This window comes from Papaver somniferum, chromosome 1 (assembly GCF_003573695.1).
Source record: "Papaver somniferum cultivar HN1 chromosome 1, ASM357369v1, whole genome shotgun sequence".
NCBI classification, from domain to species: domain Eukaryota; kingdom Viridiplantae; phylum Streptophyta; class Magnoliopsida; order Ranunculales; family Papaveraceae; genus Papaver; species Papaver somniferum.
In genome coordinates this window covers 95200073-95217309 of record NC_039358.1, presented here as the reverse complement: position 1 = coordinate 95217309, position 17237 = coordinate 95200073, and the positions used below count along the sequence as shown (strand labels likewise).

Here is a 17237-nt window from a genome sequence, read left to right as displayed (position 1 = left end):
CATCAAACTGTGTTGGTTGTGTTGAATCGGTCATCAACAAACTGTCTTCAAAAGTCGCAGGTGTTGGCTGACTTGCAGCACGCATAACCAAACTGCCACCAACAGTTGCAGGTGTCTCTTCATCCGTGTGTTTCTATGGCAATGAGTCATCGACATGTGTAGTTACATCTTCACTTGCCGGTTTGTTCTCTTCACCTGCGGCTTTCTTCTGCGGCTCATCCACAACACCACCTTCTGCAGCTTTCTTCTGCGGTTCTTCAACAACATCTGCAGGAGTGGGCTTTGTCTTTGTAACGGGCCTTTTCTTTGGAGTGGTATTCTTATGGAAATTTGTCACAGTCTTCATACTGGAACTGTATGTTCTGAGAGGTGTTTTGCGCTCCTCTGCAGCAGTTTGAGCTTGCATAATTGTGGGCGCATTTCCAGCTGCAAGACTAATACATGGAACTGCACAAGGATCGAAATGAGAATATAACAACTTTTTTTAATGTAAGATGATGACGATGATGTTAAATTTTTTTAAAAAATGCACTAAGAACAAACCACTTACACTTTTCTTGGAAGGAAGTTTCCGCGTCATCTTTGTCTTGGTCACTCTCTTCCTCGGACTCTTTAGTAGGATCAACATGAGTTTCTTGATGCTCAGCCCCTTCATGTCCTTGTCCACCATCTTCTTGTTGCATATACTCTTCCTGGGTCACTGTATAAGGTTCAACACCTATTGCTTTCATAATCTCGCAACATATAATATGCTTCTCGTATTTTTGTGTGTTGGTAAGGTCCCCTTCTGTTATCCCTCCTCTGGCAATGTTATGCACTGCATCAAACATTTATTGTTTCGCTTATAGTTGCTCTTTCATTTTTCCGTTCTCAATTGTTTGCTCTCGGAGCCACCTTTTCAGCTCGTTCTTGCTTGGTTCCACGGTTGTTATACCAAGCTGCTTTTCAAGCTGTGAAAACTCATCCACAAAGCTAGCAGTTGGCTGCAATTAACAGATTGAGAGGTTAAAAAAGATATAAAAATGCATGTGTAACTTAAAGTTACACAATCTAAATATATAAAATTTAGTTGAGTTCACTGGTATCTGCATGTGTAACTTTGTAAGTTAAAGTTACACATGTCATATACACAATATAACAGAATTCACTGGGATATTTTGCGTGTGTAAATATCGGTTACACAAGCTCTTTTGAATGTAATAGTAAACAAGATATAAACCAAGTAATAGAAAACACTTACCGAAAACTCTGTCATGTTTCCACCAGCTATGAAATCCGATATCACTTGAAGGTCCCACCTTCCAACCCTCGGGAGCTTTTGTTCACTGTTTTGAACTTTTAGGATTAATCTTGTTGGTGTGTGCTCAGCAAACAAGATCTGCAACATATAAACAATCAATTAATTTAATTAGTTGATCAGCAAAAAATATCTACAACTCAGCAGTAAAACTACTTGAACTACAATCAAGTAAAAATATTATATTTACCAGTAGGTATGGCACACAAGCCTTTACGTTTGAAGGATAATCTGCATTTTTTAACATATTTCCTCAAACAAATGCTCGTGTACCAAATCGGGCCAGGAGACCTTGAGCATAGTTTCATACGTTTCGACAATTGCAAAATATTTAACATTCACTGCGCTAGCATTTTTGTCGCTGAAAAAGAGTACACAACACAAATAAGACCATATCAAACATACTACATGCTCATCATCAATTTTTGTTCTTCTCCCTTTCTTCATAACTTCTATTATTGTCTCCATAATCTTCTTCTTGCTCACTGCCGTTGAATGTGATGTTTCTTTGATATCAGAAAAGTACTTGTTGTATAATACGTTGCCATCCAATTCATTTAAATCAAAACATTTTATCAACTTCTGACCTTTTATATTTCCAATCCTTTTCATTCCAAGTATACCAGCAAACTTTGCCGATGTAGACTCTATAAAGTTTTCTCCAAATTTAAATGAACATGGTATCTCATAATCTCTATCAAAGCAGTTTAAAAGATTCACAACCCCATGTTTGTTAGTTGTTATTTGTTTCATGTTCTTTGGAGCAGCAACATCAAATTCATCGTAATACAACATGAAAAGATTACCGTAAGGCGCTTTCCTAAGATACCTTTCAGCTCTATCAGATAGTCATATCGATTTTATTTCTTTCACCAAATCCTGAACTGCATTGAATGAGTGTCTTAACTTTCCTGTACACATCACACAACAAAACAGCATGAATCAGTAAGTTGTGTACTTATCAAATACACTCTTTTTAATTGTAAAATCAAAAGCATGGTACAAAGAATGTGTATCTGCCAAGTACACAAACTGAATCATGTTATAATGTGTTGTGCATCTTATTCTTAGACATTCTACAAGGTGTAAATTTAACTCACATGCATATGAAGATGTAACTTTAATTTTTTTGATGTACACAAGCTAAACACGACCTAAGGCAAGTCAGTGGTGAGATTTTTAATGTGTGGTGTAACTTCAACTTACACATGCATATGAAGGTGTAACTTCAACTTACACATGCATATGAAGGTGTAACTTCATACTACACACCTCCATTTTCTGCATGTGTAACTATCATTTACACAAGCTAAACCCAAACCCAAACTAGATACTAACTATGAGTTACACGGGGTACAAGCTATATAAGATCTTTCAAATTGAATGAACAACAACATATAAATTAAGATTGTTGTACTTTCAAATTTTAGAAATACAATAGTTTTTCCTTGTTGCTATCTGTATCACTTAGTATATATCAAACCTGTAATGTTTTAGTATTTTTCACTTAGTATATATCAGGCTGATTTTGTATGTGTAACTATAAGTTACACGTGCAAAATTCACAAGCATAACATTACATCATCCCAAGCAAAATCACCAACATATTCCACTAGTAAATCTTAAGGGAAAATTACCTGTGATTGTTGGATATTCTTTAGGATCTCTCTTTTTTCCTTTCATCTTCGTAGAGAAATAATAATTTGAAACTGAATCCGCAGTTGAGATAAACTTCAATCGATTCAAAGGAGCATTCAATTTTATGCACAAACGATTGTTCTTCTTCTCCGATCTGTAAAATCATCAGTCAGAATCTGTTATGTTCGTTCTAATCTCAATACTGTTTTGTCAAACCCTAGTTCAGGATTTTTTGAATCAACACGAATTAATCAGTATGAACAGGAATCAAAACTAACATATTCAAATTAAAACATACATATTGTTTCATCATAAGACTATTTCCTCTCATAATCAGTAACAACATCGATTTAGGATTTGAATCTGAAACTGAAAAGCCTTTTCGATCTATTGTCGTGATTTAGGATTTGGCGATTCAACATATGATGAATAGTTTTGATCTCGATCTGTGTTTTGCAACCGATTTCAGCAAGATTTTTTGATTTCTTTTGTTTATTTTTCGATCTGCTTCTGCTTCTGTTTCTGGTGAGAGTGAGATTTGTTTTCTCTCTCCTAAAAATGAAATAATGGTGCATGAACGAGAGAAAGGCGGGTTAGGACTCATATATACTTGAGGCTAATTTAGTCATTTCAACTTTAATTAAATTTATTTTTAATTCGGGCCTGGTTTTAAAACTCTTTTAATTAGGGGCCTCATATTATGGGTTACCCATGGATGGGGCCTAACCCTAATTTTTCCATGTAGGAATTATTGTTTAGTAGTAACTAGTATACTATATACTAGTAGTATACTAGTAGTAGCTAGTACTAGTAGTAACATATGTAGTATCAATACATAACAATTTTTTGATATGTAGTATCAATACATAATATCAATATATAACATACTACATATCAAACATACTACATATCAATATATAACATACTACATATCAATATGTAGTATCAATATATAACATACTACATATCAAACATACTACATACTACATATCAATATGTAGTATCAATATATAACATACTACATATCAAACATACTACATATCAATACATAACATATTACATATCAAACATACTACATATCAATATATAACATATTACATATCAATATGTAGTGTCAATATATAACATACTACATATTGATATGTAGTAGTATCAATACATAACATATTACTAGTAATATGTAGTAGTAACTAGTAGTAATATGTAGTAGTAATATGTAGTATCAATATGTAGTAACTAGTAGTAATATGTAGTAACTAGTATACTAGTATACTACTAGTAGTAATATGTAGTAGTAATATGTAGTATCAATATGTAGTAACTAGTAGTAATATGTAGTAACTAGTATACTACTACTAGTAATATGTAGTATCAATATGTAGTAGTAATATGTAGTAACTAGTAGTAATATGTAGTAACTAGTATACTACTACTAGTAATATGTAGTATCAATATGTAGTAACTAGTATGTAGTAACTAGTAGTAATATGTAGTATCAATATGTAGTAACTAGTATAGTATACTAGTTACTAGTATACTAGTAGTAACATATGTAGTATAACATAACAATATTAATATGTAGTATCAATACATAACATAACAGTATTGATATGTAGTACATAACATATTGATACTACATATTGATATGTAGTATCAATACATAACATAACAATATTTATTTATATGCAGTACATAACATATTGATACGTAATATTAATATATAACATAACAATATTCATTTATATGTAGTCATAACATATTGATACTACATAGTGATATGTAGTATCAATACATACTAGTAGTATGTAGTAATATATGTAGTAACATACATAGTGTTATATGTTAGGGTTAGTAGAGTAATTTTATTCTTTTTAAAACATTTTTGGACTAACGAGTAAATATATTTCTCGATGGACTAGCCATTAGCCCGGATCGGATTTAGTGTACAAAGTTCTCTTTTCCCATTCCAAAATTGGACCCGAACTAGAACCAAATCCGTTTGACACCCCAACTAACAGCCCCAGGATGGCATTGGTCCAGGTAGGAAAATAACAATGGACGGGGATAAAGTCGTGGTGGACTGGAAGTGAAACAATCCGAACATAATCTCTCACCTTAGCTGGAAACCGTTAACAAACAACGATAGGTCGCGCTGTCATTTCGACAATTTCGTTTAAAAATAAATAAACACATAATTAGTAATTTAATTATTATTTTTTATTCTGTTTTCCCGGACAAAATATATAAATCTCTGAGAATCTTCTCTCTCATCTCATACTTTCCAAAAACCAGATATATCTCCATCACTCACTCTCTCTTGGTTTCTTTTCTTCCCTCCCGTTGAAGAAAGAAACAAAGAAACAAAGTGGTGGTGATGATCCAGAGTTAGAGAAAGAAAAAGAGAGATACTGAGATTATAGTTATCTACTTTATAGATCTTTTAGGGTTTTCAATCGGGTTGGCATTCTCCTCGTCAGGTTATTTTCTGATAATCCCTTCAAGAAATTAGAGATTTTATTTATTGTATACAAATCTGTCTTAACTTTCATAATCCGGATTTGCTTGGAATTTACTTTTAGTTTTTTGAATTTGATCTGGTTTTTTATAATAGCATTGTTGGATTTTCGGCTTGTGAATTCAAGTCGAAGAATCTTGTGCTAGATCGAAATTTGCTGGACACGATTCTTTTATATATATATATATATATATATATATATATAATTGGTGGCCTCGGTAGGGTTTTTTTATCTTCTGGGATAATGCTATGTAATCATGAGGATCCGAAGAAGGAAGAAGTTCTTTTCAAAGGTTTTGATATGATGAGTTTTCTTCACATTCGTAGGACCCACGTTTAGATCATAGAAAACATAATTGGAGTACCGGATCAGAGGAAATGATTGCTTTTAGATGATTACGAATTTTCAATTCTAATGATACTGTTATTTGGATGGTATGCTTCAGCTAGACATGCTGAAATTAAATTCTAGGCTAAAGAGATCTCCCAGCAGTTTTGAAGGACCATGGATGTAATTTTACCAGCTCAATGACCTTGCGGAAGAGTCTAATAGGTTATATTTGACCCAATGCTGCCGTATAAAATGCATAATTGAAATTGATATGACTGTGAATTTTCTTTGGATTACCATCTTATCGACCAAGCATTAACTTAAATTCATTATGTGGCACATTCTTTTTAAATGGGTATATAGAACATCGACTGTTTATCTAGTTTCTCAATACTTCTCATTTTGTAATGTTCCTCCAGAAAACCAAACGTGATAAGATGGTTGCCCAGGTGTTTAAAGTGGATTTAAATAAACCTCTCGTCTTCCAGGTTAGTTTCTTATTGCGGTTTTCTTTGGTGTGTTATTCTTCTTCATTCCTGCTTCACAAATCCCGTCCTAGTTCCTAAAAATAAAAAGGAAATATAGTTTCAGAACTGAAGTCTTGGGAGAAAATCCTTCAAAAAAAAAAAAAAAAGTCTTGGGAGTCTTTATTCTTCTACACGCGTTTTGACACACAAAGTATTATAGGTCGGCCATCTAGGAGAAGATTATCAAGAGTGGGTTCACCAGCCAATTGTTAGCAAGGAGGGTCCTCGGTTCTTTGCAAGTGACTTCTGGGAGGTAATGCTCTGTTATATCTGCAGTACATATACATGGATGAATCTTCAGACAGTTATTATTGAATTTGTTGAAACTCAAAGGATGAGTTTAGTGTTTGTATCCAAGCTTTTGAAGCTTCTAGGTGAAACCAAAAGATAATGAAGCTTTCACAGCTTTTATTAGGTGTTTGTTTAGTTTGGAAGTTTTGCCTGAGCTTGATGATTTATTAGGTTTATCCTTGCCAAATCTTCCCTTTAGCTGTATAACTTTTTCGGATTGATCTGATGATGAACTTATTTTGCACCTCTGACGTTTGCCTTTGGGAACAGTTCTTGACTCGTACACAATGGTGGGTAATTCCACTAGTTTGGCTGCCAGTTGTTGGTTATTCTGTTAACATTTCTAAGCAAATGGGCCATACTCTTCCTGAGTTGGTTCTGATGGTGATGGGAGGGATATTTATTTGGAGTCTTTTAGAATACACGTTGCATCGCTTCCTTTTCCATATCAATACTACAAGCTACTGGTTAGTTCTATACTTTTATGCTCAATTTTTGAACTTCTATGCTTACTTTTTAACCAACCAGATTAACCAAGTAACGAGGTTGTGCTACAGGGGTAATACTTTACATTATCTTCTTCATGGCTGCCATCATAAGCACCCTATGGATGGATTGCGTCTTGTTTTCCCTCCGGCCGCAACAGCTATTCTTTTGGTTCCTGTATGTGATATTCCTTTTCTCCTACATCTCTTTATCTGGTGTTTACGTTATGCATGTTTCATATAATGACAGGTGTTTGTACCCCGGTATGTCGGACTCTGACTCATTTGGTCTATCTTTTCTAGTTCTGGAACTTGGTTAAGCTTTTTTCAACTCCTTCTACTACTCCGGCGTTGTTTGGAGGTGGCTTGTTGGGTTATGTTATGTATGACTGTACCCACTACTACTTGCATCATGGACAGCCAACCAAAGAAGTGCCCAAAAATCTGAAGGTGAGAACTGGAAATTTAATTGTCATCCAAACTTTCCTCTAGACGAGGTTTCATGCACCACCCAACCCTATTCTTGGGTGATGTGGGTTCGGGAAAATGCTCCTGTCTAGCATTACAACCTCTTAATCTCAAGTCCCTACCCTGACATGATTGATGAACCCTGCTGTGCAAGTGTCATCAAGAGGTTTATACCCACCAAACCAGCGCATGATGAACCCAGTTGTGTAAATTTGGGCAGTTTCCTCACTGTGCTTTTGAATGCCTTAGCCGTAAACGGTTCTTTAGTCGGTTCAGTCATCCCATAAATTTCGTGACACGTGTAGAGAAATTGAAGTTTGCTCCAACAAATGCTTCATTTCTGATAACATATGTAGCCTCAGTTAGAATGAAAGCACATTTGACGATGTATATCAGTAGAAAAACTTCTGTAGTAATGTTGAAAACTGGCCCCAAAAAACTGTACTTGCATTACTAAAAAGTAGCAAGTGATATGGTTTCAGTGTTCGTTATTATAATGGGTTTGTCATACTGTGTTTATGCAGAGATATCACTTGAATCATCACTTTAGAGTTCAGACCAAGGGGTTCGGGATCACTTCTTCACTCTGGGACAAGGTTTTCGGAACACTTCCACCATCCAAAGTAGGTGAGAAGAGTAGATGATACAAATTTATTACCTGGCGCGGAGGAAATAGAAGCTTGGGTTTTGGTCTCTGTAGATGAAATTGGAGCCACGATCTTCTTTTCAGTGGTGGATGGTTGGGAATTGTTTTGTTTTAGCAGAGTTCTTAATGTTTGTATCCATTCTTTATTTGTCTCTTGTCCTTCATCTACCCTAATCTTAGCAGCTTGTGCATTTTAGCAGATTCGTTGGAGTGTTAGTTTTTTGTGGTTAATATGAATACCTCCCTTATCTTTTGACTGAGATCTCTTCTATTTTATCTGGCTGGCTGTTCCCTTCAAGAAATTCGAAAATGTATATTATTTTATGCAGTCATCGGCAAATAAGCTTGAAAATGCTAATCATATAATGATGACATTCATTTTTACAATATCCACAAAAGCTGTAAATCCTTTTTTTTTTGTTTTTGTTGGTTGTTGCCACCATTTGTTGGACCCGCATTTTTTGTTCCCGTGGAAAATTTAGTACGAACACTTGAGCAACCAACTGCAAACACTTTTTGAACTGAAAATTCCCTAGATTGTCACTCTTTAGAAAAATACTCCGTATGAAATAGTGAGAACAATGTGTTTTTTTGTTTTGATCAGAAGGTGAGAGCAATGTTCCTTCCCAAGTGAGCTGTGCAGGAGCTAAAAATTAGTAGGTCTTTGTTTAATCCACAAATTGCACATGAAAAATTGAAAATACCAAATCTAGATTACACCCAGATAGAACGTAAGAGCACCAGGGGCTGGCAGCAGGTGGCCGCAATACCTGATATATATAGCAGAGCCAGAGGATGAAACTATATATGAAAAAAAAGATTGGAATGGAACCAAATTATTGCACTTCAAAAAAACTGGGAACATTGTAATAATGGATATATTTATATGAAGGCAACTTTAACCACCTGTCAGTAAAGTTCATGTATCAATACAACAGTTCAACTACCTACCGGTACTTTCTTTTTTCCTCAGTTTTCCTTTTCCCTGTTTTTTTTTCCTATAATCATCTTTACGTTGGCTGTGGGGAATCTTTACTAGGTTTCTGTATCTTTGTCATGGTCCAAAATGCAGCGGAGTATCGGTTCTGCAGAAAAAAACAAACTGTAATAGCAGCGGTTCTGCAGAAAAAAAAAACTGTAATAGCAGCTCAAGGATGTTGAGTTCGCATTAACATGTAGGGAGGTAGAATACCTGCATCATGGATCGAGGATTTGCAGTGTATGTCGTCTCAATGAACTTCTCCCGCTGAAATCCCAAATTTAAACAAAAGATTATGTTTATAATTCCTATTTTCAAATTGCCATTTGAGTTTTAAAAATGTTGTAAAACAGAAGATTACCTCCAATTGAAATCCATATTGAAAAGCAACCTTCTTCACATCTTCCAAACTGAGTTCAATTGACATCTCCTGAAAACCACCAAAAAGCAACCAGCTTAGGTTTGAATCCTATTATATACCAGTATAAAGAGAAACAAGGGGAGAGAATTACATCTTCTGTCCCAAACGCATCGGCAAAGTGATAAAGAAGGGGTCCCAAGTTTATCCATGCCTATGAATTAGAAACGGAAGAAACACAATTAGCATATGCAATATGGAAATCTAAGCCAACGGAAAAGACTAACTATAGTACAAAAAGCCGCACCAAAGTCATTAACTTCCAAAACAGACAAAAGAGAACTTACTCCTCCATCTACGAGAAGTCTTGATATTGTTTCAATATATTCTACGATGTTGTGTGCAGTATCAATGAAGAAACATGTGACAATCGTATCCCAAGCTCCTGAAAATAAAAATTAGGACCATACAATCGGTGGTAGTTCATGTCATATATCTACATAAGACAAAAGATACCTAATCAGCCTTAACCATCCAGGTAAGATATGGAGACGTAACACATCAGGCTTTAGAATTTAATCTTATCCAATAAGGAAATTAGAGAGGACAGCAACCACTGATACTTTGTATTAGCAAAGTAGTATTGAGAGGAGGTGAATGAAATAAACTACTCCCACGGAAACTTATAACTCTATGTCAATTTGTGTTTTTATCATAATCACATACAACCCTGTTTAATTTAATAAGTGGAACACATTAGCTGTCTACTCTCAGATTGGATAGTAAGGGTCGGAGAAAGGTTATTTCTCATTCTTAAAACCAATAACATTGACGTGAATTCAGTCAGACATAATCAATAAAAAGGGAAGATCCAGAATTAGTGGTTTGAGCCAGACCTTCCAACTAGTAAAGTAAAACTCATTATTTCTCATTACTCTATAACTTTGGTTTCAAGTCGGGAGCAATTATTATACCTTTCTACCACTGAGGTATACCAGTGAAAACAGTTATAAAGAAACAGTTCCCAGTTATCTATCCATTATTGAACATAAGAACTTTAATAAAAGTATAAAACTTGTTTCTTGATTACTACTTACTATAACAAAAAATGTGAAGCAGGCAAAACCAATAATCCTTACATTCTTAAACTAATTAGAAATTCTGAATCAAAGAGAGACTAGAAAACAAACAAATTTTAGTACCTTCTTGACTTGGGTCACTATAAACTTCAACAAAGTCACCACCACACATGGAAAAGCCTTCAGTAATTCCTACACTGTTTGCAGAGCAACTTAATGGTTACTGCTCTTTTCTATGGAAGTAAGAGCATTTTTCAAATTTTGCAAGGAGTAAGTGACCAAGCTTCCTTTAGAACGACATGAATGAACCAAGATCTAATTTTTTTTTTTTTTAAGGATGACATTCTTGCATGCAAATAATCCTCATTATAATCATTCCTGACATTACCATGTGATTCCAACAGGGCAGTAAGATATCAACCAGTAACCAAGATTCAGAGGGTAGAAAAAAATAAGCATTTAACGAAAAACACAATATTCCATCATTAAACATGACAGTACGGAGTTCGGATATTTGCGAGAAACAGGTCACGATTGACAGATAGGGGTAAAAGGAAGAGGGTAAAAATTTTCACAGATCAACCATGAGACCAATTGCACAAGTAGATTTAACGACAGTCAATAAACGTACAAGCTTAACAGCTACGTGTTTGAAGCTGAAAATTAAAGGAGTTCTAGTTACAATTGAAAAGGGGATATCATATCATGTATATACCTGGCAGGGTGGATATCTGGAAATGAAACAGGACAGAGCTGATCATTATCAGAAAGAGAGTTGCAATTGCTGTGGATCCAAGGATATATTGTCCACTCCCCTACAGCCTCAGTACTGTAGAAACAAGATAATTCAGTAGCATGAGTCTGGAATACAGTCCTTAAAAAAAGAAAAGAAAATCACATGCACAGTTGGTGTGCATAAGATAACAAACATAATTGAAATCAAATCAAATTCTTACTGGTTAAGAATAAAATTTGAGCAGATCATCATGTAGTATGAGAACTCATTCCCTTGACTTATAAAACCTGATTGTATTGAAAATTAAGCAAATGTCATGCCCTGAAAGCCCTTAAGAATTAAATACCCAGTTTTATACTTTAAGATCCGTACAAAGTTACAAACCAAGGCAAGAAATCTCCAAAGCCAGCCTTCCCAGACCAGCACCGGGAACTAAACAGCAAGGAGGCCTAAATAAATTTTATAACCTCAGTCAATCACAAGAAGTAGAAAGGGACATCCTCTAAAGAACTCAATCATATCCCCATAGGTTTAGCCGACAGTCAAACCGTGGAAAATAATATACCTATCTTTAGATCGGGAAGGAAATAGGTGATCTAGCTCTTCAAGAATAGGTTTGTAACACTGGTCACGTTCCCACTGTCCCTGTAGTAATAAAAACCAAGTTAGAAAAGAAATATATACAACTTATTCATAAATGTTATGCAATAATTGTGATACATAACCCTGAAGTCTATATGAAATACCTCCGGCGCCCAGTCTCTAACAATATTCCGTATAATACATCTGACCTGACACAGGCATAAAATATATCGTCATGGAAAACTCTTCATTAAATGTCATAACGATCAGTTCTTCGAATTAATTATGTGAAACACTCATCGGAAGCAGATAAATCATTACAAAAGAAACTAATAATCTACTACTACACAAGAAAAAGCATAAAACTTAAAAAGTTGGGAGTCTGGAAAGAGAAACACATATACCTTGTCAACATCAGCTAGAGGAACTTGCAGTTGTAATGAAGGATCTAACCAGTCTTGCTGGACTGAGCATACCTGAAGTTCACAACATAACATTTTAAGGAAAATTCAGGACAGCAGAGATTAAAACAAAAATGGAAGACGAGATATAGAAGCATTTGAGTTATGAGTAAGGATCCGTTAGTAGACAAACTGAGACAGTTTCACACTCAACCAGCCAACTAAAGCTACAAATCCAGACCAAAGAACTATTTTCCACACCAACTTTTAGATCGTCTTTACCAGTAACTTCACATGATAGTGAACTTATTGTGCCCGAAATTTTGATTCCTATATCACCAGGCCTTACCAATCATATAAAAAACTTCTGAAGAACCAAATCCAAATTGCTGAAGGTATGCACAAACAGATAATACTGTAAGAATTCTTGCAGAGAACCTTATTACCAGTAACTACTATGTATTCCTTTTAGATTTTCACCGCAAGTTATCTGCTATACCTTAACCGATAACCAGGAAAATTCACAAGATCCATGAATTCGTGGAACTCTACTGGGTAATTCAGAAAATATAGTCAAGTAAGGCAAAATAAGGCCACGCATATAGACACCCGAAACATGTACAACCTAATGGGTGTTTAGATAATTAATCTGCATGGTATGTGGTAGAAAAGCTTACATTTCCATTCGAATCAGAAACAGAACAAAGCCCTGCCTCACAGTTGATGTCCATAGCATCATTGCGCCCAGCATTATTTAACCCTGTGGTGTTCTCCATGCTTACAGACTTGGAAACCACTGGAACCCCCTGTCGTTATCTAAAGAAGTCAAATTTCTTAATCGGAAAGAATTAGAAAAATAAACCCAACCGTTTGCATTCTTAAGTTACATGACTAAAAGAAAAGGTCTAATACAAGCACTTTGCTGACCTCGTCACTGGTTCTGTTCTCAGGTGACTTGCACCTCATATTGATCCCTTCTCCACAATATAACTGGTCAGTTTCAGGTGTTTTTCCACTGGTCGTAGGTATGAGGCCATAAGAAAAATTCCTCTCCCCAGAGAGATGATCATTGCATACATCATCCCGATCTTCTTTTTCACGAATATCAATGTCCTGGCTCATGTCTAGAGGGGGCTCAAATGCCTGCCATACAATGAAGGGAAGATACAGTCAACAATATTCTGAAAACCGCAGTTTCTTTCATCAGTTCTTCAGAGAGTAATGTCTAAATATGTGCCATTTTAATAAGTAGGCTAACAAGTAGCAACAAGCTGAACAATGGCATTTATGTTCGGACAGATTCCATTTTAAGCGGCTAATAAGCTCATCATGTGAAATGCAGATTCAAACAATCAGAAAGAAATGAGTTTCTTTAAATTCAAAAAGAGAATTCGCAAATAAATTGAGATCAAGGATTACCTGTAGCATACTCATGATAAAAAAAGAATTCACAGAAATACTCCTGCAAATTAAAAAGAGTTTAATATCAGGCTCCACTAGGATGCAATTTTTCTTCTTCTAGCGACAGTCTATCTTATTGCTTACAATAAAATTCATGCTTCCATATTGCATTTAAGTTCACGTTGAAGTTCACATGAACTCTTTCAAACAGAAGTGACTATTCATCTTCCTTTCACAGATATCATTGTAAAGAGAAATGTTGTGAGGTTATTAGTTATATACCTTCTGAGCCTCTGAAACTTGAATGGAATATGAGATAAAATTGCCTGCATCAAGCGTGGAAAATGATTCTAGTGTCAAAATTTTAAGACAGAGAAATCATTGTGACTAATCAGAGTGATTTGAATCAACCAAGGCAAGCTAGAGAGCTAGAGAACATAACATCATATTGCTGTAATGATTTTATGCTCGCCACAGTAATTATATAATTGGTTTTCAGTTTGAGTAAACTCCACCACCTTAAGTTTGTTTTCAGTAACCCCTTACACACTTACAAGGTGTTGATTTGACAAGCTAATAGAAAATAAGGATTCCATGTGAACATTCCTATCTAAAAACGTACTATTTCTTACTCTTTTTGATTTTTGCTTTCTTATGCATTTGGAATTCGGAATAGGAAGCAGGTGCAAAAATTACCCTAACTCAGAAGCATTTGTGTAGGATGGAGGACATAATATAATTAAAATAAAAAACAGATATCATGCGACTAAGTTGCATAAGACATCAATGAGCATCTGCACATACCTCCTATACCATTTTCATAAAGCCAAAAAGGAACGATTGAGTCACACATAAGAACAAGCACAAGGTGGCCTATCACAGGTAAATTACTAAGTTTATATTGGTGAAAGACCGCAAAATAATATCACGCACCACATTGTAAAACACATTCGATTCAGATTTTTCCAGGAGATAATATTAAGCGAAACTAATATACCTTGTGGGCAGGAGGAAGCTGTTTATAGGATCTTTCGTATCTTTTTACATCTTCTTCTGCGGCATCTGAATAACTTCACAAGAAGTACAGATTAAAAGAAAAGAAAAGAAAAAAAAAAGGACTTGCAAATGTTATTGATTATCGAAAAGAGAATAAAACAATGACATGCACTACAAATGAATCTTTGTGAAAATTATCAAAAGAGTAGTTCTGAAGAAAAACCTAATTCAATGAATAGACAGTGTTTTCGATTTATAATAAATAATAGAAAGAATAAAAATTAAAATGAGACAGACTTAGATAGAGAGAGTACTTGAGGTAAGCACTAATAATCCGTCTTAGGGATTTGATTTCCAGTGCTTCTTCAAGCTTGCTGTGAAGCCTATGCTCACCGGCACCGCTAGACATTACTACTTCTTTTCTTCAGGGTATTAAAATTTCAAAACTGAACGAATAGAAATAGAATCAATACTCATAAACATTCTCTCTCACTGCTCACTAGTACTTTTAGAGAGAGAGAGAGAGGCGTGATGGTAACAAATCCCGCTTTCAACAATTTTAACGCCCGGGGGAAGGGGGAGTGTGGGAAAGCGGTGCGGCTATCATGTGGTCGGGTCACAATGACATACTTCAAATATGTGGCCCCCTTTAAATGCTGACACCTCATATAAAGTAGGAAATTTTTTTGGAAATATGTTTTATTACCTAACTGTTTTGTTTTTTTCTTTTCTCAACTTCCAATTTTTTCTCAAAAAGTGAAACAGTTAAGGGAATTTAGAGGGGGCAGATTTTTTGGTTGAATAGGTGTCAAAAAATAAAGAGGGGCCACATACAAAATGGATGTGGCCCGACCAAATTGTAGCCACGGCGGTGGGAAAGTAGAGGAGAAAGTTGTATTGATATCTACCGCATGCCATGCTGATGAGGGCACCAATGCAACTTTACTTTGAGACGTACTCATTTTTTGGTGCGTGACTAGATGAAGGGGATGAGGGGTGTCTAAAAAGGATGAAACTAGTAAATTACCCTCCGTGTAATTGATTCCTCTTATCTCTTTCGTTTTACATTTCAGACTAAAACATTATCAATTATTTCGTCGGTTGCGGATTCAATCAATTAATCAATTTTTTTCCATATGAGTCAGGAGGGTCTCTTAACGCTTTCTTTTTTCTTCTCGTCAGAGTTATTTCACAACGACTTGTCATGGGAAGGAAGAAGGGGGGACAAGCACACTTGGAGAGCGCAGTACTACGGAGAGTTGTATGCTGCGTTCGGGAAGGATGAATCGCTCCCGAAAAAGAATCTATAAATTTAAATAAATTAGTAGGAAACCTAGTAAAAGTGATCCAAAAATTGCGAAAGCGATTCGACGTAAAAATAGAATAAGGTTATTGAAGACGAAGAAAAAACAGATTCCGAAAAAGAAACATTGAGGGCAGTACAAGAAGAAGAAATAGTAATAATCGGTTGCTTTTCTATCAACTCATTCCTCTTAGTTAGGTTTTTGATTCATGCATACACTCAGAGTTGAAAATTTTAAAATTTTGATTTTTTTTATTTAACCGAAGTCGGCAGATGTAAATGTATTGACCGGTCCCAATAATAATCGGTCGATGTTCATATACATGTCGTTCGGTTGTTCTTAATGTTCTTCGTGGTCATTAACACATAATCATGTCGACCGATTTTGGTTTGAAGAAAATGCACATGTTTATGTTTTTTTTTCTTCATACAATTGGTTGATGTGAATGTCCACATCGACCAATGACAGAGTTTGTGATTTTTAAATTGTTTATACCTTAATCGTTTAATATGATTGTTTTTATTGATCGGTTGTAACTTAAAGCAAATTCACAAAATTTTCGGTTTTTTTTTCCTAAAATCGGTTGATATGCACATCTTTATCGATCAATTGGGAAGTGTAAATTGTTCGGAATCGGTGGTGTTAGAGGACTGTTCGGTCAAACCCGCAAGTTTTGTTATCTCATGCTTTTTGTCAATGTTAGTAGCACGAAACTATATCTTGATTTCTAGTTTATTAAAGTCAAGTCTCGGACTAGGTTTACATGTTGGTAGTTGAGTATGAGGCATCACTGAATAACCCCCCAAGATTGAATATTGAATATCAAACGAAGACATTTGAAGAACTTTATCAAAAAGAGGTATGTGAAGACTGAACCATTCTATTTACTCACATGAATTGCCATTCTATTTATATGAGACTACGCCATATGACTTTTAGTAGATTTTAATGTTGCAAATAAGAAATTTCGAGTCGAGCTTGTCTTGTCAGAAGATAAGGATCTCAAGAATAACCAAACTAGGTGCGATCAAGGCTCAACCACCATTAGTCAATCAAATTAATAATCGAAAACTAAATAATAATACAATTCTAATTTCCCATCAACGGTACTATCTAGATGCTTCTTGATCCCACATAAGTCTTTAAACTAGCGGACGGTTAAGAGATTTCTCCTAATTAGGTTACTCTCCTCTCCATGATAGT

The 17237-nt window shown here is 35.2% G+C and overlaps 2 protein-coding genes across 3 annotated transcripts; one reads left to right on the top strand and one right to left on the bottom strand.

Annotated features, from left to right (window-relative positions):
• The first annotated feature begins 5186 nt into the window (after positions 1–5186).
• On the top strand, positions 5187–8474 carry LOC113294726 (dihydroceramide fatty acyl 2-hydroxylase FAH1-like). Its single transcript, XM_026543104.1, has 7 exons — positions 5187–5412; positions 6201–6269; positions 6469–6561; positions 6870–7066; positions 7157–7262; positions 7388–7534; positions 8077–8474. The coding sequence occupies exons 2-7, from the start codon at positions 6219–6221 to the stop codon at positions 8194–8196; spliced, it is 714 nt and encodes a 237-aa protein (XP_026398889.1). The 5' UTR covers positions 5187–5412; positions 6201–6218; the 3' UTR covers positions 8197–8474.
• A 153-nt stretch (positions 8475–8627) lies between these two features.
• Positions 8628–15266, bottom strand: LOC113294720 (carnosine N-methyltransferase-like). 2 transcript variants are annotated; one of them, XM_026543096.1, is made up of 18 exons: positions 15045–15266; positions 14732–14804; positions 14017–14060; positions 13753–13795; positions 13261–13476; positions 13011–13139; positions 12337–12408; positions 12097–12141; positions 11916–11995; positions 11735–11799; positions 11571–11637; positions 11330–11443; positions 10738–10811; positions 9883–9980; positions 9690–9749; positions 9539–9607; positions 9391–9444; positions 8628–9283 (listed from the first exon to the last, which is right to left on the bottom strand). In XM_026543096.1, the coding sequence occupies exons 1-18, from the start codon at positions 15137–15139 to the stop codon at positions 9209–9211; spliced, it is 1473 nt and encodes a 490-aa protein (XP_026398881.1). In that variant the 5' UTR covers positions 15140–15266; the 3' UTR covers positions 8628–9208. The 2 variants fall into 2 exon arrangements, with proteins under 2 accessions (XP_026398881.1, XP_026398883.1); XM_026543098.1 differs by having other exon boundaries at positions 14732–14796; positions 15045–15177.
• Positions 15267–17237: the final 1971 nt, after the last annotated feature.

Coding starts and splice junctions, on each gene's coding strand:
- LOC113294726 (XM_026543104.1), top strand. CDS start 6,219: ATGGTTGCCCAGGTGTTTAAAGTGGATTTAAATAAACCTCTCGTCTTC. Junction 6,270..6,468: donor ATAAACCTCTCGTCTTCCAG/GTTAGTTTCTTA, acceptor AAAGTATTATAG/GTCGGCCATCTAGGAGAAGA. Junction 7,535..8,076: donor AAGTGCCCAAAAATCTGAAG/GTGAGAACTGGA, acceptor GTGTTTATGCAG/AGATATCACTTGAATCATCA.
- LOC113294720 (XM_026543096.1), bottom strand. CDS start 15,139: ATGTCTAGCGGTGCCGGTGAGCATAGGCTTCACAGCAAGCTTGAAGAA. Junction 14,805..15,044: donor ATTATTAGTGCTTACCTCAA/GTACTCTCTCTA, acceptor CTTCTTGTGAAG/TTATTCAGATGCCGCAGAAG. Junction 11,800..11,915: donor CCTTCCCGATCTAAAGATAG/GTATATTATTTT, acceptor AAATTTATTTAG/GCCTCCTTGCTGTTTAGTTC.